The sequence below is a fragment of the Kogia breviceps genome, chromosome 15, assembly GCF_026419965.1.
Source record: "Kogia breviceps isolate mKogBre1 chromosome 15, mKogBre1 haplotype 1, whole genome shotgun sequence".
NCBI lineage: Eukaryota > Metazoa > Chordata > Mammalia > Artiodactyla > Physeteridae > Kogia > Kogia breviceps.
The window spans coordinates 55,400,183-55,417,234 of NC_081324.1; the positions used below are offsets into that span (position 1 = coordinate 55,400,183).

The 17,052-nt window shown below is 43.2% G+C and overlaps 1 protein-coding gene across 10 annotated transcripts in view; it reads right to left on the reverse strand.

The window, feature by feature from the left end:
- Nucleotides 1–1,000: 1,000 nt before the first annotated feature.
- The window catches only part of MYOM1 (myomesin 1), a 154,402-nt gene continuing 138,350 nt past the window's right edge, over nt 1,001–17,052 (reverse strand). For all 10 annotated transcript variants that reach the window (XM_067015301.1, XM_059040824.2, XM_067015304.1 and 7 more), the window contains 9 exons: nt 14,716–14,829; nt 13,952–14,039; nt 12,937–12,975; nt 12,750–12,855; nt 9,128–9,291; nt 6,930–6,966; nt 6,676–6,698; nt 4,618–4,673; nt 1,001–1,810 (listed from right to left, as the gene is read on the reverse strand). In XM_067015301.1, coding sequence (XP_066871402.1) covers nt 1,517–1,810; nt 4,618–4,673; nt 6,676–6,698; nt 6,930–6,966; nt 9,128–9,291; nt 12,750–12,855; nt 12,937–12,975; nt 13,952–14,039; nt 14,716–14,829 — 921 coding nt within the window. In that variant the 3' untranslated portion in view covers nt 1,001–1,516. The remainder of the gene's footprint in view (nt 1,811–4,617; nt 4,674–6,675; nt 6,699–6,929; nt 6,967–9,127; nt 9,292–12,749; nt 12,856–12,936; nt 12,976–13,951; nt 14,040–14,715; nt 14,830–17,052) is intronic.

Genomic DNA, 17,052 nt, shown 5'->3' on the forward strand with positions numbered 1-17,052 from the left:
AACGCTGAGGGCTCAGCTGCTGGTGCTTGTGGAGTGCCGGGGGTCCTGTGGAGAGTCTTAGGCCTCTCACCTGCACAGCTCTCACCTGTGCAGCTCTTTGGGCCCCGCTGCTTCACCCCTATCTCCTCTCTGTGGCTTCCCTATGGGAGTCCACTTTCCTTCTGGGTCCACTCATCCTGGGAGGAGAAGGTCAGCCTGCTCAGGCTGGCACTTTCTGCAGGGTCCACGGGACCCCGGGAAACTCATCCACCTGCCGTGTCTGACAGTGAGAGGGCGGCAGCTCACTCCTGCCGGTGGTCAGCGTCAAGGCGACAGTGGGGGCTACAGTCACGTGAGAGGCAAGTTGCAGTCCTGATCTTTGCATAGGAGAGGATGTGTAGGTGCCCCTCCAAACTGTGTGAGGGAGTCTGTCGTCCCATCCCTAACCCTTGACAGGATGAAGGTGGGGTAGCTTTCACAGTTACTCTTTTCCTCCTGTGTTGTGTGTGTGTGTGTGTGTGTGTGTGTGTGTGTGTGTGTGGTGGTTGGGGGTTGGGGTAGGGGTGGGGAAGGCCCAAATTCCCTCAAGCAGAAAATGCTGCCGCAAGGGGCAGGCCCCAGAGCTGGCAGTTCTCTGAACTTACGAGTGACCATCCTTTAGCGCCCTTTATTCTCAGCTGTGGCCTTAGTTGCCAATTCTGGTGCTAGATGCCCCGCGCCGTCTTATTATCCTTTGTTGACACATTACATTCAGTGACTCCGGGTATCTTAACAATGGAAGAGACCTGACGGATCGCCTGGTGAGCTACCAGATGTACAGTGACGGAGCAAGTTCACACCTCTGAACTTCAACCGACCTGGGATGCCTTATGTGATTGTGTTGTGAAGGCACTGCTTTAACCAAAAGGAATTTAAAATTCAGAAGACATGTTACAAGAAGAGGCCAGAAAGGTCAGCCAGCGGAGGCCACCCAGCTGGGCAGCCAAACCAGTAAGAAGGAGAGAAGCACTGACGGGGGAGCGGAGGGGTGTGAACTGTTTATTAGGACCGAGAGCTTCCAAATCACCAGGCCGTCCACAGAACGCACACGGCTCTTTTTACAACACAGGACACAGACTGGTTGACTTAACAGCTTGTCTTGTCTGACTGGATGCTGCCGCCTCACTGCGAACCACGAGAACTGACTGCTGAAAGGCTGGCCGAGTCCAAACGGCTCCACAGCACGTTTCTCCCACCCCCATTCAACATCCCTCTGACTTTATCCTGGTCTTTGCCTTAAAACTGTTTCCTAATATTTGCGCTACCAATGTTATTTTCTTAACACAATTTGTAGGTAAAGAAAAACGGTTAAAATGTCGTTAGTCGGTGCTTTCTGATATGAATAAAGATTTGACAATCCCCCCGAGCCCCAAAGCCAGCACAAAAATAGGGAGTAGGAAGCACAGGGACTTGCTCGCGCTCTGCTCGAACCCTTCGCACACACGTAGCCCGAGGCAGTGCGGGGTGGCTCGTCCCCCTCGTCCCCCTCGCCCTCCCGTCACTTGGCCTTCTTGTTGCCCTTCGGGGGCTCCTCGGCGGCCTTCCTCGTCTCCTCCTCCGGGATGAACACGCTGACGGTGAAGTCGCTGATCTCAGAGCCGTACTTGTTCTTCACGACCAGCCCATACTTGCCCGAGTCGGACGTTCTGACCCCGCTGATGGTGAAGTAGGCGGTCTTGCCGGCCTCGAACCTGAGGTTGCAGTGCTCGTCCGAGGCCAAGGGCTTCTCGTTCCTCAGCCAGGAGACCTCCGGAGTCGGGTCGCCCCACACTATGCAGGTGAGGTTAAGCGCCTGGAAAACAGGTTTCATGAGAGGGGAGGAGATGTATCAGATTAACGATCCAACTTGAAGCGTCCTTCTGGGGGCCGGCCTGACCCGATGGAGGATAAACCTAACCCTCCCGGGCTGGGCTGTGCGCACCTGTGTGAGTTACAGTTTGAAATCACACCCGAGTAGGTTTCTTTGGGGCCTTGGCTTTCTGGCTTTGGGAACATTTATCATCAAAGCCCCACAAAGGCATTTGCTTCCAGTTCGCATAAACACACAGATGCCTTTCTGCTCTAATGTGGCATTTTGGACTCTGTCTCAGTAGAGAAATCTCCTCGTTGCCATGATCTCCACCTGCTTCCTTTTGCATTTCGTTTGTGTCACCGGGCCCAGCAGCAGAATCCTAACAGCTGCTTCAGATAATGTGACTCAGTTTCATATCCCATCTTCCTCATTTTATTTCTCCCCCAAACCCACTCAAGCTGTTGCAGTTGCAGAGGTGCTCTGCCAGAATGTATTCCTAGTTCCTAATATTTTATTATATTACCATCTGTGCTGAAACCCTCTTATTTTAAAAGATCAATGTTTAGGCCTATAATTTTACTTTACTTTTTTGTTGAAATATTTTTTACATAATCATAGATTCATATACAGTATAAGAAATAATAGATTCTGTATATTCTTTACCCAGTTTCCCCCAATAGCAACATTTTACAAAACTACAGTATAATATCACAACCAGTACACTGACATTGATATAACAGATTTCCCCAGTTTTTCTTGTATTTGTGTGTGTTTAGTTCTATTCAATTCTATCACCTGTCTAGGTTTGTGTATCCACAACCTCAATCAAGATACAGAACCTTTCCATCACCACAAGGATCCCTCCTGCTGTCCCTTTATAACCACGCCCACTTCTCCCTCCCAAGCTGTTCCTAACTCCTGGCAACCACTAATCTGTTTTCCATTTCTAAAACTTTATAACTTCCAAAGCATTATATAAATAGCATCATACAGTAATGTAACGTTTTGAGAGTGCCTTTTACACTGAGCGTAATTCCTTGCAGATTCATCCAAGTTATTGCAGGTATCAATAGTTTGTCCCTTTCTATTGCTGAGAAGTGTGCCATGGTATGTATATACCTGTAAGGGTCATCTGGGCTGTTTCCAGTGTGGGGCTATTATGAATAAAGCTGCTATGAACATTTGTGTACAGATTTTTATGTGAACGTAAGTTTTAATTTCTCTGAGATAAATGCCCAGGAGTACAATTGCTGGGTCATATGGTAAATGTATATTTCATTTTTTTAAAGAAATTGCCAAACTGTTTTCCCAAGTAGCTGTATAATTTTGGTCTACATTTCCACCAGCAATGTAGGACTGATGCAGTCTCTCTGCATCTTCACCAGCATTTGTTGTTGTCACTGTCTTTTTATTTTAGCAATTCTGATAGGTGTGTCATGATATTTCATTGTGGTTTTAATTTGCATTTTCCTGATGACCAAAGTTGTTAAATTTACTTCACATTTTAAATTCCATTCTTGTATTTTTTTTCTCACCGAAGTCCAGAAATTATAAGGAAAAGAGCTAGGGCTCACCATATACAGGGAAAAGGACAGCCTTCTATCTAGAAGGACCTTATATGATCACTTGTTACCTCTTCTGTAAGAGTATCATTTAGAATTGGGTAGATATTAAGAAATTTGTTTTCTTCCCATGATTAATTAGCACTTCTTACTGAATTATTCTGCAAACACATTTCAGCAAGAAAAATATGAGTCAAACTATTGACATTAAACTTATCCAAGCAGACCACGTATATGTTTTGGGAAACTGATTTCATGCATATTAAAACTTTTATCAAAACTAAACAAAACTCCCATGCACCTTAGGTGTCCAGGAAAACTATTACCTATACTATATATCTGAGTTATAGATCACGGAATGCTTTCACATACATTCCCTCTCTTAATTCTCACTACCACCCAGTGAGTTGAATATTTTGAACCTCATTAGGTGAAGAAAATGGAAAATAGAGTTTCAAAACAAAAGCAGTCCTGCAGCAGTTGAGCCTAAAGTCAACTGTGGTCTTATTTTCCAGGCACGAAGAAACATAGCTGGATGAACTGACCTCTCATTAAAGCCTTAGATGTGCCCTGTTCATCATCAGAGTCCTAATCACCCATCATATGTCTTCATTGCCCTTTGGAGGTGGGAAAAGATGTTGTTCCACTGCAAACACCCCTCCTCCTGTGACTGGCATATTAAATTTGTTTTAATGAAACACAGGGATGAAGAAAGTGAATCCAGGTTAGAAATTACGTTCACTGCTCTTCAGAGAGATTCTTATGGATCCAAGAAATACCAGTTTAAAACCAAATGGAAATAAATTAGTTTTCAGCTGAGAACGGGCCTGTAGAAATTCACAGAGCAGCACGTTTCCCTCCAAAGGTGAGGAATCTCATAGGTCAGCCCATTTTCTACTAGTGTAAGAGGTTGCTTCTTCAATTATGTTCGTCACATAGTTATGACTGAACATTTTCTTCTTCTCCTGATGTTAAAGGGAAATCACTTCTGGAAAGAGACTAAGAGGTCTACATATGCCCACATCAGACAAACATGCATCCTGATGCTTGACCTACAAAACATTAAGATGAGTGGAAAACTGACTGCATTTTGAACCTGGTATGGGGCTATTCTGAAGTCAGGTGTAAGCAGATGTGGCATACGATGAAGATGGTAGGATGCATCTTAAAGAAGGAACAAAGTCTGGGGCACTGGAACCCCTTCCTAGCGTGGAAGAATTGGGGACAGGAGTGCTCCATGCTTACCTTGCCCTCCTGGATGGTGACCACATCGGGGAGACCTCCCACTACCCGGGCGCGATCTGCAAGCACAGGCATTTCTGGTTAATCACTGAAACGATGAGCACCAGCAATCACACACACAAAGCCACCCAGCGGGACTCATTTTCCTGTTTAGTTTCCCTCTCCTTGCAGTTATTTTATACCTGCTTTCAATATGCAAAGTAAGAAAACGATCCAGTAATTCTGAATGTTCATCTTCTTCACACACGGGTGCCTCTATCTGTACCTGAAATATCAACTTGAGGTCACTTTGTTGTATCGGGATCTGCTCTGTAACTTTCCCGGCTATTCTCAGCCCTGGCTCTCCTGGAGGCAGAGCAGATCTTGGCCTCTTTCATGGGCTTCTCTCTGATTTGAAAAGGTTACATAACCGGAGGCTGTGTGCCAGGGAGATCTGGAGGCTGGAGAAGATGTGGGCTTTCCTTGGGGCCTTCCCTAGAGAGTTCCCCTTCCTCATCTCCCGGGAGTTCTTGAGATGCTCTGTAGAGCTCCTGTCTATGGTTGAGGGGACAGGGGGTGGGAAGGGTGCTGAAATCCAGGGCTGACACCCCCCCCCTCCCCCGCAAGCCTTGTGCTGTGGGTGTGACTGCCTCGGCCCCAGGGAAGGATACCTTTCTGTCATTCAGTCAACACTAAAGCAGTAGCCACCACCCTCTCATTTTTAGCCTACTTCAATGAATGTGTGACTCTACATCCTTATTTCTATCAATACAATCCCTTCTGCAGTAAAAGTCAGGCCAAATCTTTGAATGAGTCTTAGCTGCCTTCTCCTGCTGACTCCGTTGCCCTTACACCACTTGTGGGCCCAACCCGTCACCTGGCCCCCTGCACCACCTGCTGTGTGGTATTAGGTGAGTCACATCACTTTGTGGACCTCAGTCTCCTCATCGGTGGGGAGGGGGGCTTGCATTAAACCCATGGACATGAAGCTTCTAAACTCTGCTCCACAGCACCCATGGGATTCATCCTGACTTCACCGAAGATAATTCAGCTCTTACCTATTTTATATATTGGGAAGATTTTGTGGAAGATTTTGTTTGAATTAAGTGTTCTATGCAAATGTTTAAAAACATGGAGCTAGAAGGGCTCTCAGGTCTCTTCCGGCTCTAAGCTGATATGGTCCAGAGATCTCTGGAAGGAGCTCATGAACCAGAGGGAGGGTCAGGCTCCTGGCTCTGACTCTGACACTATCCTATTGCGTCTGGTGCTGGCCTCGGCCTCACAAGCCCTGGGCAGGAGCAGGAGGGAGGAAGGAAGGAGGGGGAAGGAGGGAGGAAGGCCTTGCAGGTCAAAGGTGAAAAGTTCCCTTCTGAGTGACGGGGAGCCACTGACAGGTGGACAGCTCTACTTCTCACTCCTCCTTCTCCTGGTTCCCTTCCACCCAGCTCAGGGCCAACCCTACAACTTTAACCCTCAACGGTTTTCAGGTTCTGCTCCCACACTGAGAAAGAACCTGAATTATCACGATGATTAGTCTGTGACTCCCGGCATCCTGTAGACTGAGTTCTAGAAATCTCTGTGTGAAGCACGGTTGAGAGAGGTCAGGAGTCAGCACATTTTTAGGGACACAGGCTTGACTGCTGGGTCAGGGTCACTCAGTCTTATTCGGCCCCTTAGGAAAATGGGACTACTTGCTGGGGGACCAGCTATAGCGATTTACCTGATACCAAACCTACAAAGTTTCCTATTTTTTCTTCTCTTTAACATATATACATTTTTCTGACACATGGCGCCTGCTGCAAATGATTAAAATCCTACTGTGTGATATGCAGCCCAGAGATGTTTCAAGTCAAGGCTGGGTGCCATTCTCACAGTGTAATCTGAGACCTTCTTTTCACAGACATTCTTGCTGAGGAGACTAAATTGAAAACACATGCAGAACACCTAAGATTTTTAAAATATAGAGAAATGAAAGAAAAGGAAAAAAAATGCTTTCACTCTCCTACATCTGCAGTCATAACAGAAAAACAAAAGCTGTATTTTGAAACCACACCAGGAATAAACACGAAGGGGTTTACTTACTTTTCTCCACGATGGCAGCTTGTCTGTGGTTGAGAGAAACAAACAAACACACGAACAAAGAAGGATTTTGTTTTAGTGTTACTTCAAAGTAGCCAACCTCGACTGCATTTCATGTTTTTGCTGCTCAACAAAGCAGCAGGAAATGCTGCTCAGACTGCGCTTGCCCAGACGAAAGACCCCCCTGGCGGCCGATGGGAAGCAGCACGCGTCAGAGACAAGAGTGCCCGTGGCATCGCTGGGAAAGAGGGACTTACTTTAATCTCTGGAATTCATCAAAGGCTTCGTCGTACGCTTGAAGAGACAAAAAAGAGAAGTTAGAATTTTCTCACCCAGCACTGGCCGCACACAGGGGTCTATTAAAGCTCACAACCTGAGGGCAGTGTAAGCGGTCCAGACAAAATTCAGCGGGCTTTGAATGAGGCTGCGCCCGAGCGGTCCCTCTACAACTTGATGGGCTTAACAAGAGAAGCAAACACTTTCTAGGCAGAAAGCATGAAATAGTGGATTTCAGAAGCTCTCCATTCAGTAAGAAGCCTTCAACCCTCCAAACAGAAAGGGAAAGATTTGCTCTGCCAAAGATGAAATAGGAAGAAAGGTCTGCTTCAAAAAATGATTGGTTGTCTATTAAGCATCCTGAGCATCAGAAAAGCTTTTCTCTCATTAAATCGTCCCGCATGTCACAGCCTCCTAGCCAGACAGTTCTGTGGTCCTGCCCGTGCGTTTGCGGTAAAGGGGCACGAGGAGTTACTACGATCACAGTGCGGGTCAGTGCTGGCCTGAAGCGATGCTTCTACACTGTGCAGGAGACGAAAAATAAGACAGGGAGACAAGGAAATGAGAGCTATGGAGCTCTGAGATAATTTTTTTTTTTTTTCCGAGCCTGCGAGTAAGGCACTTGGAAGACTTCAGGCCAAAAGCTTCATTTTTAAATTTCTCTCACCTGGTCTTTAAGCTCCTCTGTGGTCTGGGAATCACAATATTTTATGCCTAGAAAATATGTCCATAATACTAGTTTGCTTTCTTCTTTACAGACGGGAAAAATAAGCATAAAGCCAGGCTTAAAGCCTCTAGACCAGCTGGGCTAAGGCAGGCTACTTAGAGCTGCTTTTCCCGCTCATGCCACACTAGAGAGAGATGGATGGGCACGGCTGAGCCAGTGTGTTTGGTGCCAGTGGCAACGCTGGTCAGACAATCCAGGGCCTTTTGCTTAAGGGGGATTTGAGAGCGGGGTAGTTAAATGAGCTTCGGTGAGCAGAGAGTAAAAGCAAATTTTAAATAAGTTTTGAATGTATCTGCCCACTTCTTGTCTCCCTTTTCTATTGTGTCTCCAAGTGTCAGATGGATTGCAGAAGCAATTCCCTAACACCATCTCTGCGGGGTGTGACTTGGGCACAGTGTGGCAGGGGACCGAGTCCCTGGGGAGCTGCTCATCCCCACAGAGCTCCTTCAGGGAGCCTTTCCAGTCATAAAGGGTGGATGGGGGTGAGGGGAGGGGTACTCAGCCCAAAACAACCCGGGTCAGGGTTGAAAGGCTGCTCTCTAAGTTGTGAATCTACTCTCCGGATGAAAACATGAAGAGTCATTGCATTATAATAGACGAAGCAGTAGAGGAAAAGTCAGCCCACGGTCTCCTTTGGTAACTTCACACAAACTCTTTCTTTCTTTAGGAAAGAGTAGGATGAGCAAAGTACCAGAAGAGGGAGAAATGGCACAGGGTTTTTAACCTTTTATTTGTGATTGTACATTTTTTAACTTTTAAAATTCTAATTAACAGCTGCATATCACCTTTCCTGTCTGTTCGTAGATGGAAAACTGCCTTCTGCATCTCATTACTTTCTTCTCCACGTCTCTATTCTTTCCAGAGCCCCTCATTCTCCCAAAAGGCTGAGAAATCTGAGGCCACTTTTCTAACTTCCCTCTGTTCCCCTCAATATTTATCTTTGCTTATTCACGTTTACTCCCTTCTGGTTTCTGAAGAAAAGGTATCCGTGCTCCTTCCCAAAGCCATTGCGCTCACCTCTGCCCGGCAACTCCAAGCTTCTGTTCTTCAGAATCCTGAGACATCAATTATTCCCCATCATTCACATCTCCAATCCTTCCAAATCAACCCATTTCTTGGACTCTATGAACATGCTCGCTTTTCAGTCACCAAAAAATGATCCTTTTTCAGTGTTTGTTCTTGCTCAATTGATTGTAAATCAACCTGCCCTTCTCTGTAAGCATCTTGGAAGAGCAGCGCTTTCTCTCCACGTTCACTGTCTCCACTTTACTTTTTACTGATTCTCCACTCATTGAATTTTTGCTTCTACCACCGTGGCTGAATTTAAACTGCTTTATTAAAATCTCCCATCATCTTCCAATAGTCAAGCGTAATGCCCTCTTATCACACTTCATTCTTTTTAAAATGCCCTCATCTCCACAGTAGGTTCCAACCTGCAGAATATCCGTTTACCTTGTCCAGAAAGATCCACTGTCTTCTGGTGTCCGGTTTTACCATCAAAGAGCTCCATCACGTATTTCCCTTTGTCATTCGGAGTGGGCTCGTTGATCTGCAGCCAGATCTGCTCCCCGGTGACCCCACTCTTAACTCTGTCTGTGTACTTAATAGCAGTCCCACTGTTTTTATCAAAAGAAAACATCATTAATCGTTGGCTTTCATTCAGAGCTTACCTTTACTTTGTCTCTTCTTACTGAAGGTCTTACCATAAAGTTGTACAGACTTTGAAATAACATGGGATCGGCATATGTTCTTCTGCTTCAGAGAAATTATAGGCCCTGAATCACAGAGCATGGATTCCAAGGCCTGGGGTGGGGGTCTGGCAGTCTGCACATTTCACTCCCAACAGCAGTCTGGGGCCCAGATTGTAGCACCAGTACTTCTCAGGGGTATTAATTATCTTTGTTTCCGCTCAGGTTTATTTGTAGGACTGAGGGAATCTTTAAATTGAGAAGGCCAAAGTCCATATTATATTACTGCATATTTCATGCAGATGGTCCATGGCTATAAATGGGATTTTACAGGCTAGTTAAAAACAGACCTAAAGAGGTTCATCTGTGGCTGACATCTATTGACACACATGGTTACAAAGCTATTTAAAACAAACATAAATGTGCACTCAGTAGTAAGGCCAAGAATAAATGAAAAGCAGAGTTGCTGTCAGAATGAATGAGGCACTTTCTCTGACCCTGGATGTGAGTTTCCCCATATTCTATAGTAGGTCACGAGCATACCCATGCCTTGTATTCTTTACAAGAGAATAAAAGCAAATAGAACCCTTTCATCTGGCAGTCTAGAAATGCTACTGTTACAGATGAAGTAAGAGGAAGGCAAAAGTAGTATACTCTCAATGATGTTAAAATAAACTCTATGAAGAGTCTGTAAACGTGAGGAAGTAAGAAAAAAAAAGCAGTATACAAAACTACTTTATTATGGTAACAATTATGCATAGAGAAAAGACCAGAAGGAAGTACGCCAAAATGTTCATACTATGGCTAGGAAAACCATGGATGATACCATAGTATAAACTCTTTCTAATTGTAATATGATATTAAATATATTTTCTAAAACATGTATTATGTTTGTGGTTGTAATAAACAAAATGAACTTAAAAAAATAAAAACCAAAAAATCTCCACCAAAAAAATTTCAGACTTCAAATAAATATTCAGCATTTTTCTTATATACTACATTCTTTAAAAGATATTAAAATTAAAATGCCATAAAATGTAGGGTAAAGGAACCCATCTGTACACATAGACGTTAGCCTGAGCAATATAGTATATGTCTTAGAGAGTTAGAAAGACAGATAGTTCTCAGCTTTGCTAATGGTAAGTCTGTCTGAGTTCTTTAATCTCTAGCTAATATGCATATAGTACCTTAGGTTTGTAAAGCACTTCAGGGTTTACAAAATGCCATTCATTCTCTCATTGGCTCCATCAGTGTTATGAGCTAGAACAGGTATTATTGCTCCTATTTTATATGAGAGAAACCTGGGATTCAGAAAATTAGATGACTTGTCTAAGATCCAAGGGAAGACAGGAGCAAAGTCAAGATCCAAACCCATTTCAAGGTTTTTTTCCTCATCACACCACATACTTATATAAAGACAAGGAAGACAACCAGTCCTTGGTTCCTGAACCCTTTACAGGCACACGTGTGTGCACACAAAACACTCATTTAGCTGACTAGACCAAACAAAGTTTATGTCTTGCTATTCTGGTAGAAGTTTCCTCAAAACCCAATGTTCTAATTTTTTTGAACATGTATTCTTTTAGAGATGATGTAAAAGCCTTTTGATTGATGATTCAATTAATTTATCGTCTCATTCTTCAGAGGGATATATTAGAATGTCCTAGATGTCACGGAGGAATTTCCTAGAATTTGATCTATTTTAACTTATAATTACTTTCCTAAAATGTATTCTGAAAGAAATAGAACAAAGGAATGAAACTCCAAGCATTCAAAGTGGAATTTCACTTGTTCTCATTTTTTTAAAAAAGAACTCAGGAAATTAATAGTAATGAAAATAAATGTAATAAAATACTATTCTAAAACAATGAAGTCATTTTAGAGAAAACACAAATGACTGTTTTGTGGGACCCAGCTCTGCTTAAATGTTCAGTCTAGACTTTTAATGCAACTTGAACCCAGGGGTAGTGCCGTGATGGGGCGGGGCTTCTGGAGCCAGGCTGCCTGGGCTCAGCCCTCCACCTGTCACATAGCTGTGTGACCTCAGGCAAGTCACCTCCCTGAGTCTAAGCTTCCTAGTCACTAAAGTGAGAAGAACCTACCTTGTAGAGTTTGAATATTAAATGATTCACACATCTAAAGGGCTTGGAGCAGTGCCCAGCGTATTATAAATGTCCACTGAAGGGAAGATCTAAATAAACATTGTTGTCCATATCCTCCCAGGGATGCCATGGTGACCTCCTCAGTGAGGCTCATAAGGACTTTGGGAATTAGCATCTGCTGCATCCCAAGAGTGGACTAAAGGTATATGTGCCCCACCAGATTTCTTTGGCAGCTGCTGTCCTCTTTCAGCTCAGGAAATTTCAAGGAAGCACAGAGATCAAGGACCTTGATGATGGTGTAAGTGGGAGACCTGGTTTGACTAAGAAACCTATTTTAGTTCTTGGAATCCCCAAGGAAAACTTGAGTGAAATCCCTCTATAACTGCGCAAAGGAAACCTGGGATTAGAACAGATCTTCAGGCTCAATCCAGTTCAAATACACATTCCCAAAGTCATCTTGAGATCTCCAAAGCCTTCCAAGGAAACATGCTAATACCCACTATGCCAACTGCTATGAACAACAACGATGATAAACTCGGGCACTGCTCTAGATCAGGCTTATTGGGTCATTGGCCATTAATTCATACAACAGGAAATCTGGTGCAATGCTGCCTCAGTTTTGTTCCAGAGCACAGCGTGGTTTAGGAGTATGTAGAAAGATGGAATAAGAATCTGGCAGGGCTTCCCTGGTGGCGCAGTGGTTGAGAATGTGCCTGCCAATGCAGGGGACACGGGTTCGAGCCCTGGTCTGGGAAGATCCCACATGCCGCAGAGCAACTGGGCCAGTGAGCCACCATTACTGAGCCTGCACGCCTGGAGCCTGTGCTCCGCAACAGGAGAGGCCGCGATAGTGACAGGCCTGCGCACCGCGATGAAGAGTGGCCCTTGCTTGCCACAACTAGAGAAAGCCCTCGCACAGAAACGAAGACCCAACACAGCAAAAATAAATAAATAAATAATTTTTTTAAAAAAAGAATCTGGCAAAGCATGACTGTATGGAGGTGGAGGTCACGTTACTGAGGCGTCTACGAATTATGATACGTCCCAGATCACAAAGACAGAGGCTTTAAGCGATCGCCGGCCTCACCACGTACATGCTGAGGGAGAGTGCTAACCTCCCACTAAAGGGATGGCCTGGTGCTTCTGTCCTACACTCATCAACATCAGACCCAAGAAGTATCAAGACGCCTTACCTGAGAGGAACAGAGGGTTGTTGTTTTTCCCAGTCTTTCCCCTGAGTGGAGAAATAATTTTTACACAGCATTTACGTTGTTATTTACTTACTTGTGGGACCAGTTAACTTTCAGATCATCCACGTAGTAAGTAACAAAAGAGTACAGCCGGATGCCCTCAACTGTGCTCTGGACCTTCAGGTCTGTTGCAGACAAAGCTGCAAGAAGAAAACACATTATTTCAAACACCTGTAAGCCCATCCTGGAGAATAATGAAGCATTGCCCTGTGAGAACTTACCTATTGTTTTACATACTTCAGCCATCAGTTCTTTAAAGGCTGTGGATAGAGATTCACAAACAAAGTTTTAGCGTAAAAATTCTCAATGTCAAGTCAAATCTCAAACTGTTAGTCACACTTGCTCTCAAAAACATCCCATCACAAGGTGAATTTATTGACCAATTGGTAACAAAGAACTTAATTTTTATCAGGTTTCAAAAGATTCCTGCTCTTATTTTGATATTTTTGCTCCCTTGAATTCTTTGTAACTGTCACCATGTTTACATTCTAGAGAAAGAGCCACAATGAGATTTCCAGGAAGCTTCTTGGTTTTAGGATTCTCATCTTCCTAAGTCCCAGGAAGGCTTCATTTACATTAGAGGAAATGTTCTTATCTGTGTCATCAATTCATGATGAATAACCATCTAGGTCCCCTGGTATTTCTCAGCCAATAAACACATTCAGTCCTGTCTCCACCAGGAGTAGGAAGGGAAATCAAAGGCATACTTCTGCTGTCTGTTAGCAACGTTGTTAAAGATCTTGTTCAGGAACAAAACTGGAAATGTGGGCATCCCATGTAGGTTTTCATTATCATGATATAATTATCCTCAGTAGTCTCTGGAAATTGGAAGTTGCTTTCTTGCTCTGCTATTACCTGAGAGGCTTCGAGTTTCATATACAATCTTTCTTGCCACCTTTTAGAGAGTGGACTCTTGAGATATGCTTTCATGGTAGTTTTGATCCTGGAACATTTTTCATAGGGTTGAAATAAAAATGATGATTTATATTGAAAACAGACCTCCCGTGGATTGTGGACTATAAATTCGGATCAAAACTATACTTCTGATTTCAAGGAAAACTAAAAGTGAAGCATTTTTTAATAAAACAGTAGTTCACTCAGCTGCAACGGCAATTAAAACACAATCTGTGGGCAAAAGATCAGCATGACTTCAACCATTCAGCTCAGCCTCACTCAGAATTCTGGTCACCTGTATACAGAACACACAGAATGGACCCCAGCAGTGGGTGGACTGACCTTCATCCACAAGCTTCAATCTGCTCTTATCTTTTCCTCTGTCGTCTTTCAGGATAACTTCATAAATCCCAGCATCTTTCTTTGAAAACTAAGGGGGGGGGAATAGATATACCACATTACAACTCATTGTAGCCTCAGACTATGGTGTTTGCATTTTTCAGGCCCTGAGATTTATAGAACTGCCATCAAAACACACTGAACAAGCATCTAGCCATGTGAGCAATGAACAGTTCTCAGGTGAACTATCCATCATAACCTGACCAGCTAGCAGTCCTGAGTTTTCACCCCCTAAGGCTACAACTGATTTGAAGCTTAAAGTCCTTATCTTTTACTCTACCTTCATATTAAAAACTAGTGAGCACATGTAAAAGAGCACATGCTCTTTTAGACAGAAAGTGGATAAAAATCTATAATTAAGTGAATACTATGATCGTCTCTGTACCTTTAGGGAACAAGTTATCATGAGGCTTAAGACCAAACAAAGAAGGATCCACTTAACTGTCCTGCCACTCACCCATCTATGAAAAAAACTAGCTCAGAGAGGCAAGAATTGTGGTGTCCAGCCAACATTGTTTGGATATCTGACAAATCCTTGCATATCACAAGGTGAGAGAAGCCTTTGTGTCCTTACAGCTTGCTTTTTGGGTGACATCAGGGCAGGGATCTTTGCCCGGGGCAAAGGAACACATAATCTAGTCTTTGTATTTTGGAAGAATGTAGGGTACAGAACTAATACATTACATTTTATATTTATAGTCACCTACCTCTGTTATAAGGAGGGTACATATACCATCCTTAAAGTCATGCTTTTCATCCACTGATATCTCCCTTTCATCTTTATACCACACAATATGAGTCTCCTTCTTAATATTTGCCACCTAGAAGAAAAACTGTAGTTATACTTCTCAAAATAAGGGAATGCTACTCTTATGAAACTAAATAATTCTCAATGTAGCATTGGATATAAGAAAAAGCATAGATTTCTAGAGGAATCAATTGAAAGCTATTTTAACTGATAAAGAGTTTAAAATAAAATGGATACAAAAGAATAAACCTAAATCAATAGCATCTTTATTTCCAGCAGAAAAAAATTTGTCTTTAAAATCACCTGGTGGAAAAGAAAACATAGAAACATACATACTAACATACAGACTTAAGTAAAAATAAAAATTTGAAAACCAAAGGAAGATAAATTCCATCAGATTAAAATATAGTCTGTGTCACAAAAACAAATGACTTTATCAAAGTATCAGAGGGCTTCCCTGGTGGCACAGTGGTTGAGAGTCCGCCTGCCGATGCAGGGGACACGGGTTCGTGCCCCGGTCGGGGAAGATCCCACATGCTGCGGAGCGGCTGGGCCCGTGAGTCATGGCCACTGAGCCTGCGCGTCTGGAGCCTGTGCTCCGCAACGGAAGAGGCCACAACAGTGAGAGGCCCGTGTAACACACACACACACACACACACACACACACACACACACACACACACACACACACAAAAGTATCAGAATGTGTAAGCCCCAATCTATGGCTAAATATTTTTAAAAGGGTAAATGAAGCTTTGTAAATGTGGAAATGGAATATGTTTAAAATTATTTAATTAAAAAATTTTCCAGTTTTATTGAGATATAATTGATATAATATTGTATAAGTTTAGGGTATACAACATAATGATTTGATATATGCATATATTGTGAAATGATTAACACAGTGAGTTCAGTTAGCATCCATCAGGTATGGTTTAATAAATTAATTGCTTAGCAATTTTTAGGAAACTCATTTGGATCCAATATCCACACATCATATCATAAATTTCAAATGGGCAAAATGACTTCATACGATTAAAGGAATTTTAAGCTTTATCTACAATCCTTGAACTTTCTATGAAGAAGAGTATATTCATGTATTTCTTGTGTAATTAAAATTATATGAAAAAGTAAAGACTTCATACAAATCAAGAAAACAATCTCAAAGACCCCACTAAATAATCGGACAAATGTATGTATGATTTCTCAAAGAGGAAATATAATTACAGAACAAACAGATGAAGAAAATGTTTGATCTGATTAAAGACAAGGAAATGTAAGTTTCAAAAAAGAAAAAAAAAATCTCAGCTAATACTTTAACATAAGAACCAACACTGGTAACTGCAGTGAAACCAGAACACACAAACGTTCTTTATAATCCTGTAAACTGGTTCCTGGGTTGTAACTGTGTTACTAGGCAACATTTCTTATGATAAACATGCCCCACAGATGGGAAAGCTACCACTGGACTGGGTGGGACTGGAAGTGGACTCCGTGGCTTTGGGCTTCCCTGAATATACTCTTGTTATTTGGACATGGTCCCTGCAGGGACCCTGGAAGCTCTGCTTGGGGTGTTGTTACAAGAGGTATTGGCCCTTTGGGGCATGAGGAATTTTTTTTAAGCCATGGCGTTTCCTGCACCTGCCCAAAGTGGATCTTGTCTCCTTGCACCTGAGCTGTCACCTGTGGGTGGTGAAGGGAGTGATTCCTGATGTGGACTCCTGCAGGACAGGAGTGCCCAGCATGGCCTTGTAGGCAAGCTGGGGTTCTTGTCCATATTTTTTTGAATAGACTAGTTCCAAGTGGGGCCCATAGTAGTCTCAGAGTCTGAATGTTTGGCTGCATATACTCCATTAACTCTAATGCAATATGTAATTTGCTAAATGTACATAAATTGCTATAATAATGAAACAAAGAACTGTGGGAGGACAGAGGATGGTTCATTTTACCCAGACTGAGAAGGGGGAGGCCGTACAGAGGAGATGGCTGAGTTGGGCCTTGAAAAAGGATTGTGTCAGAGAAGCTGAAAGAAGAAGGCCATTAGAAGTCATGAATACATAACGAATGAATATTCAGAACCTACTTCTAGGCTCCCGTGGTGAGTCAGGATCTGGGTAAGGGGCTGATTCTCTTGAGGAAAACATCAGAATAGGGCTGCAGAGCTCACTTCCCAGAAGCCTAGTGCAATAGGAAGCACAGAAAGAAGGACACACGGACGTGGGGGCCCCTGAGGAAGGGATGGTTTCTGGGGTAGGCAGTGTGAGGAAAAAGTAAGTAGGGGCACGCAGCCGTGGAC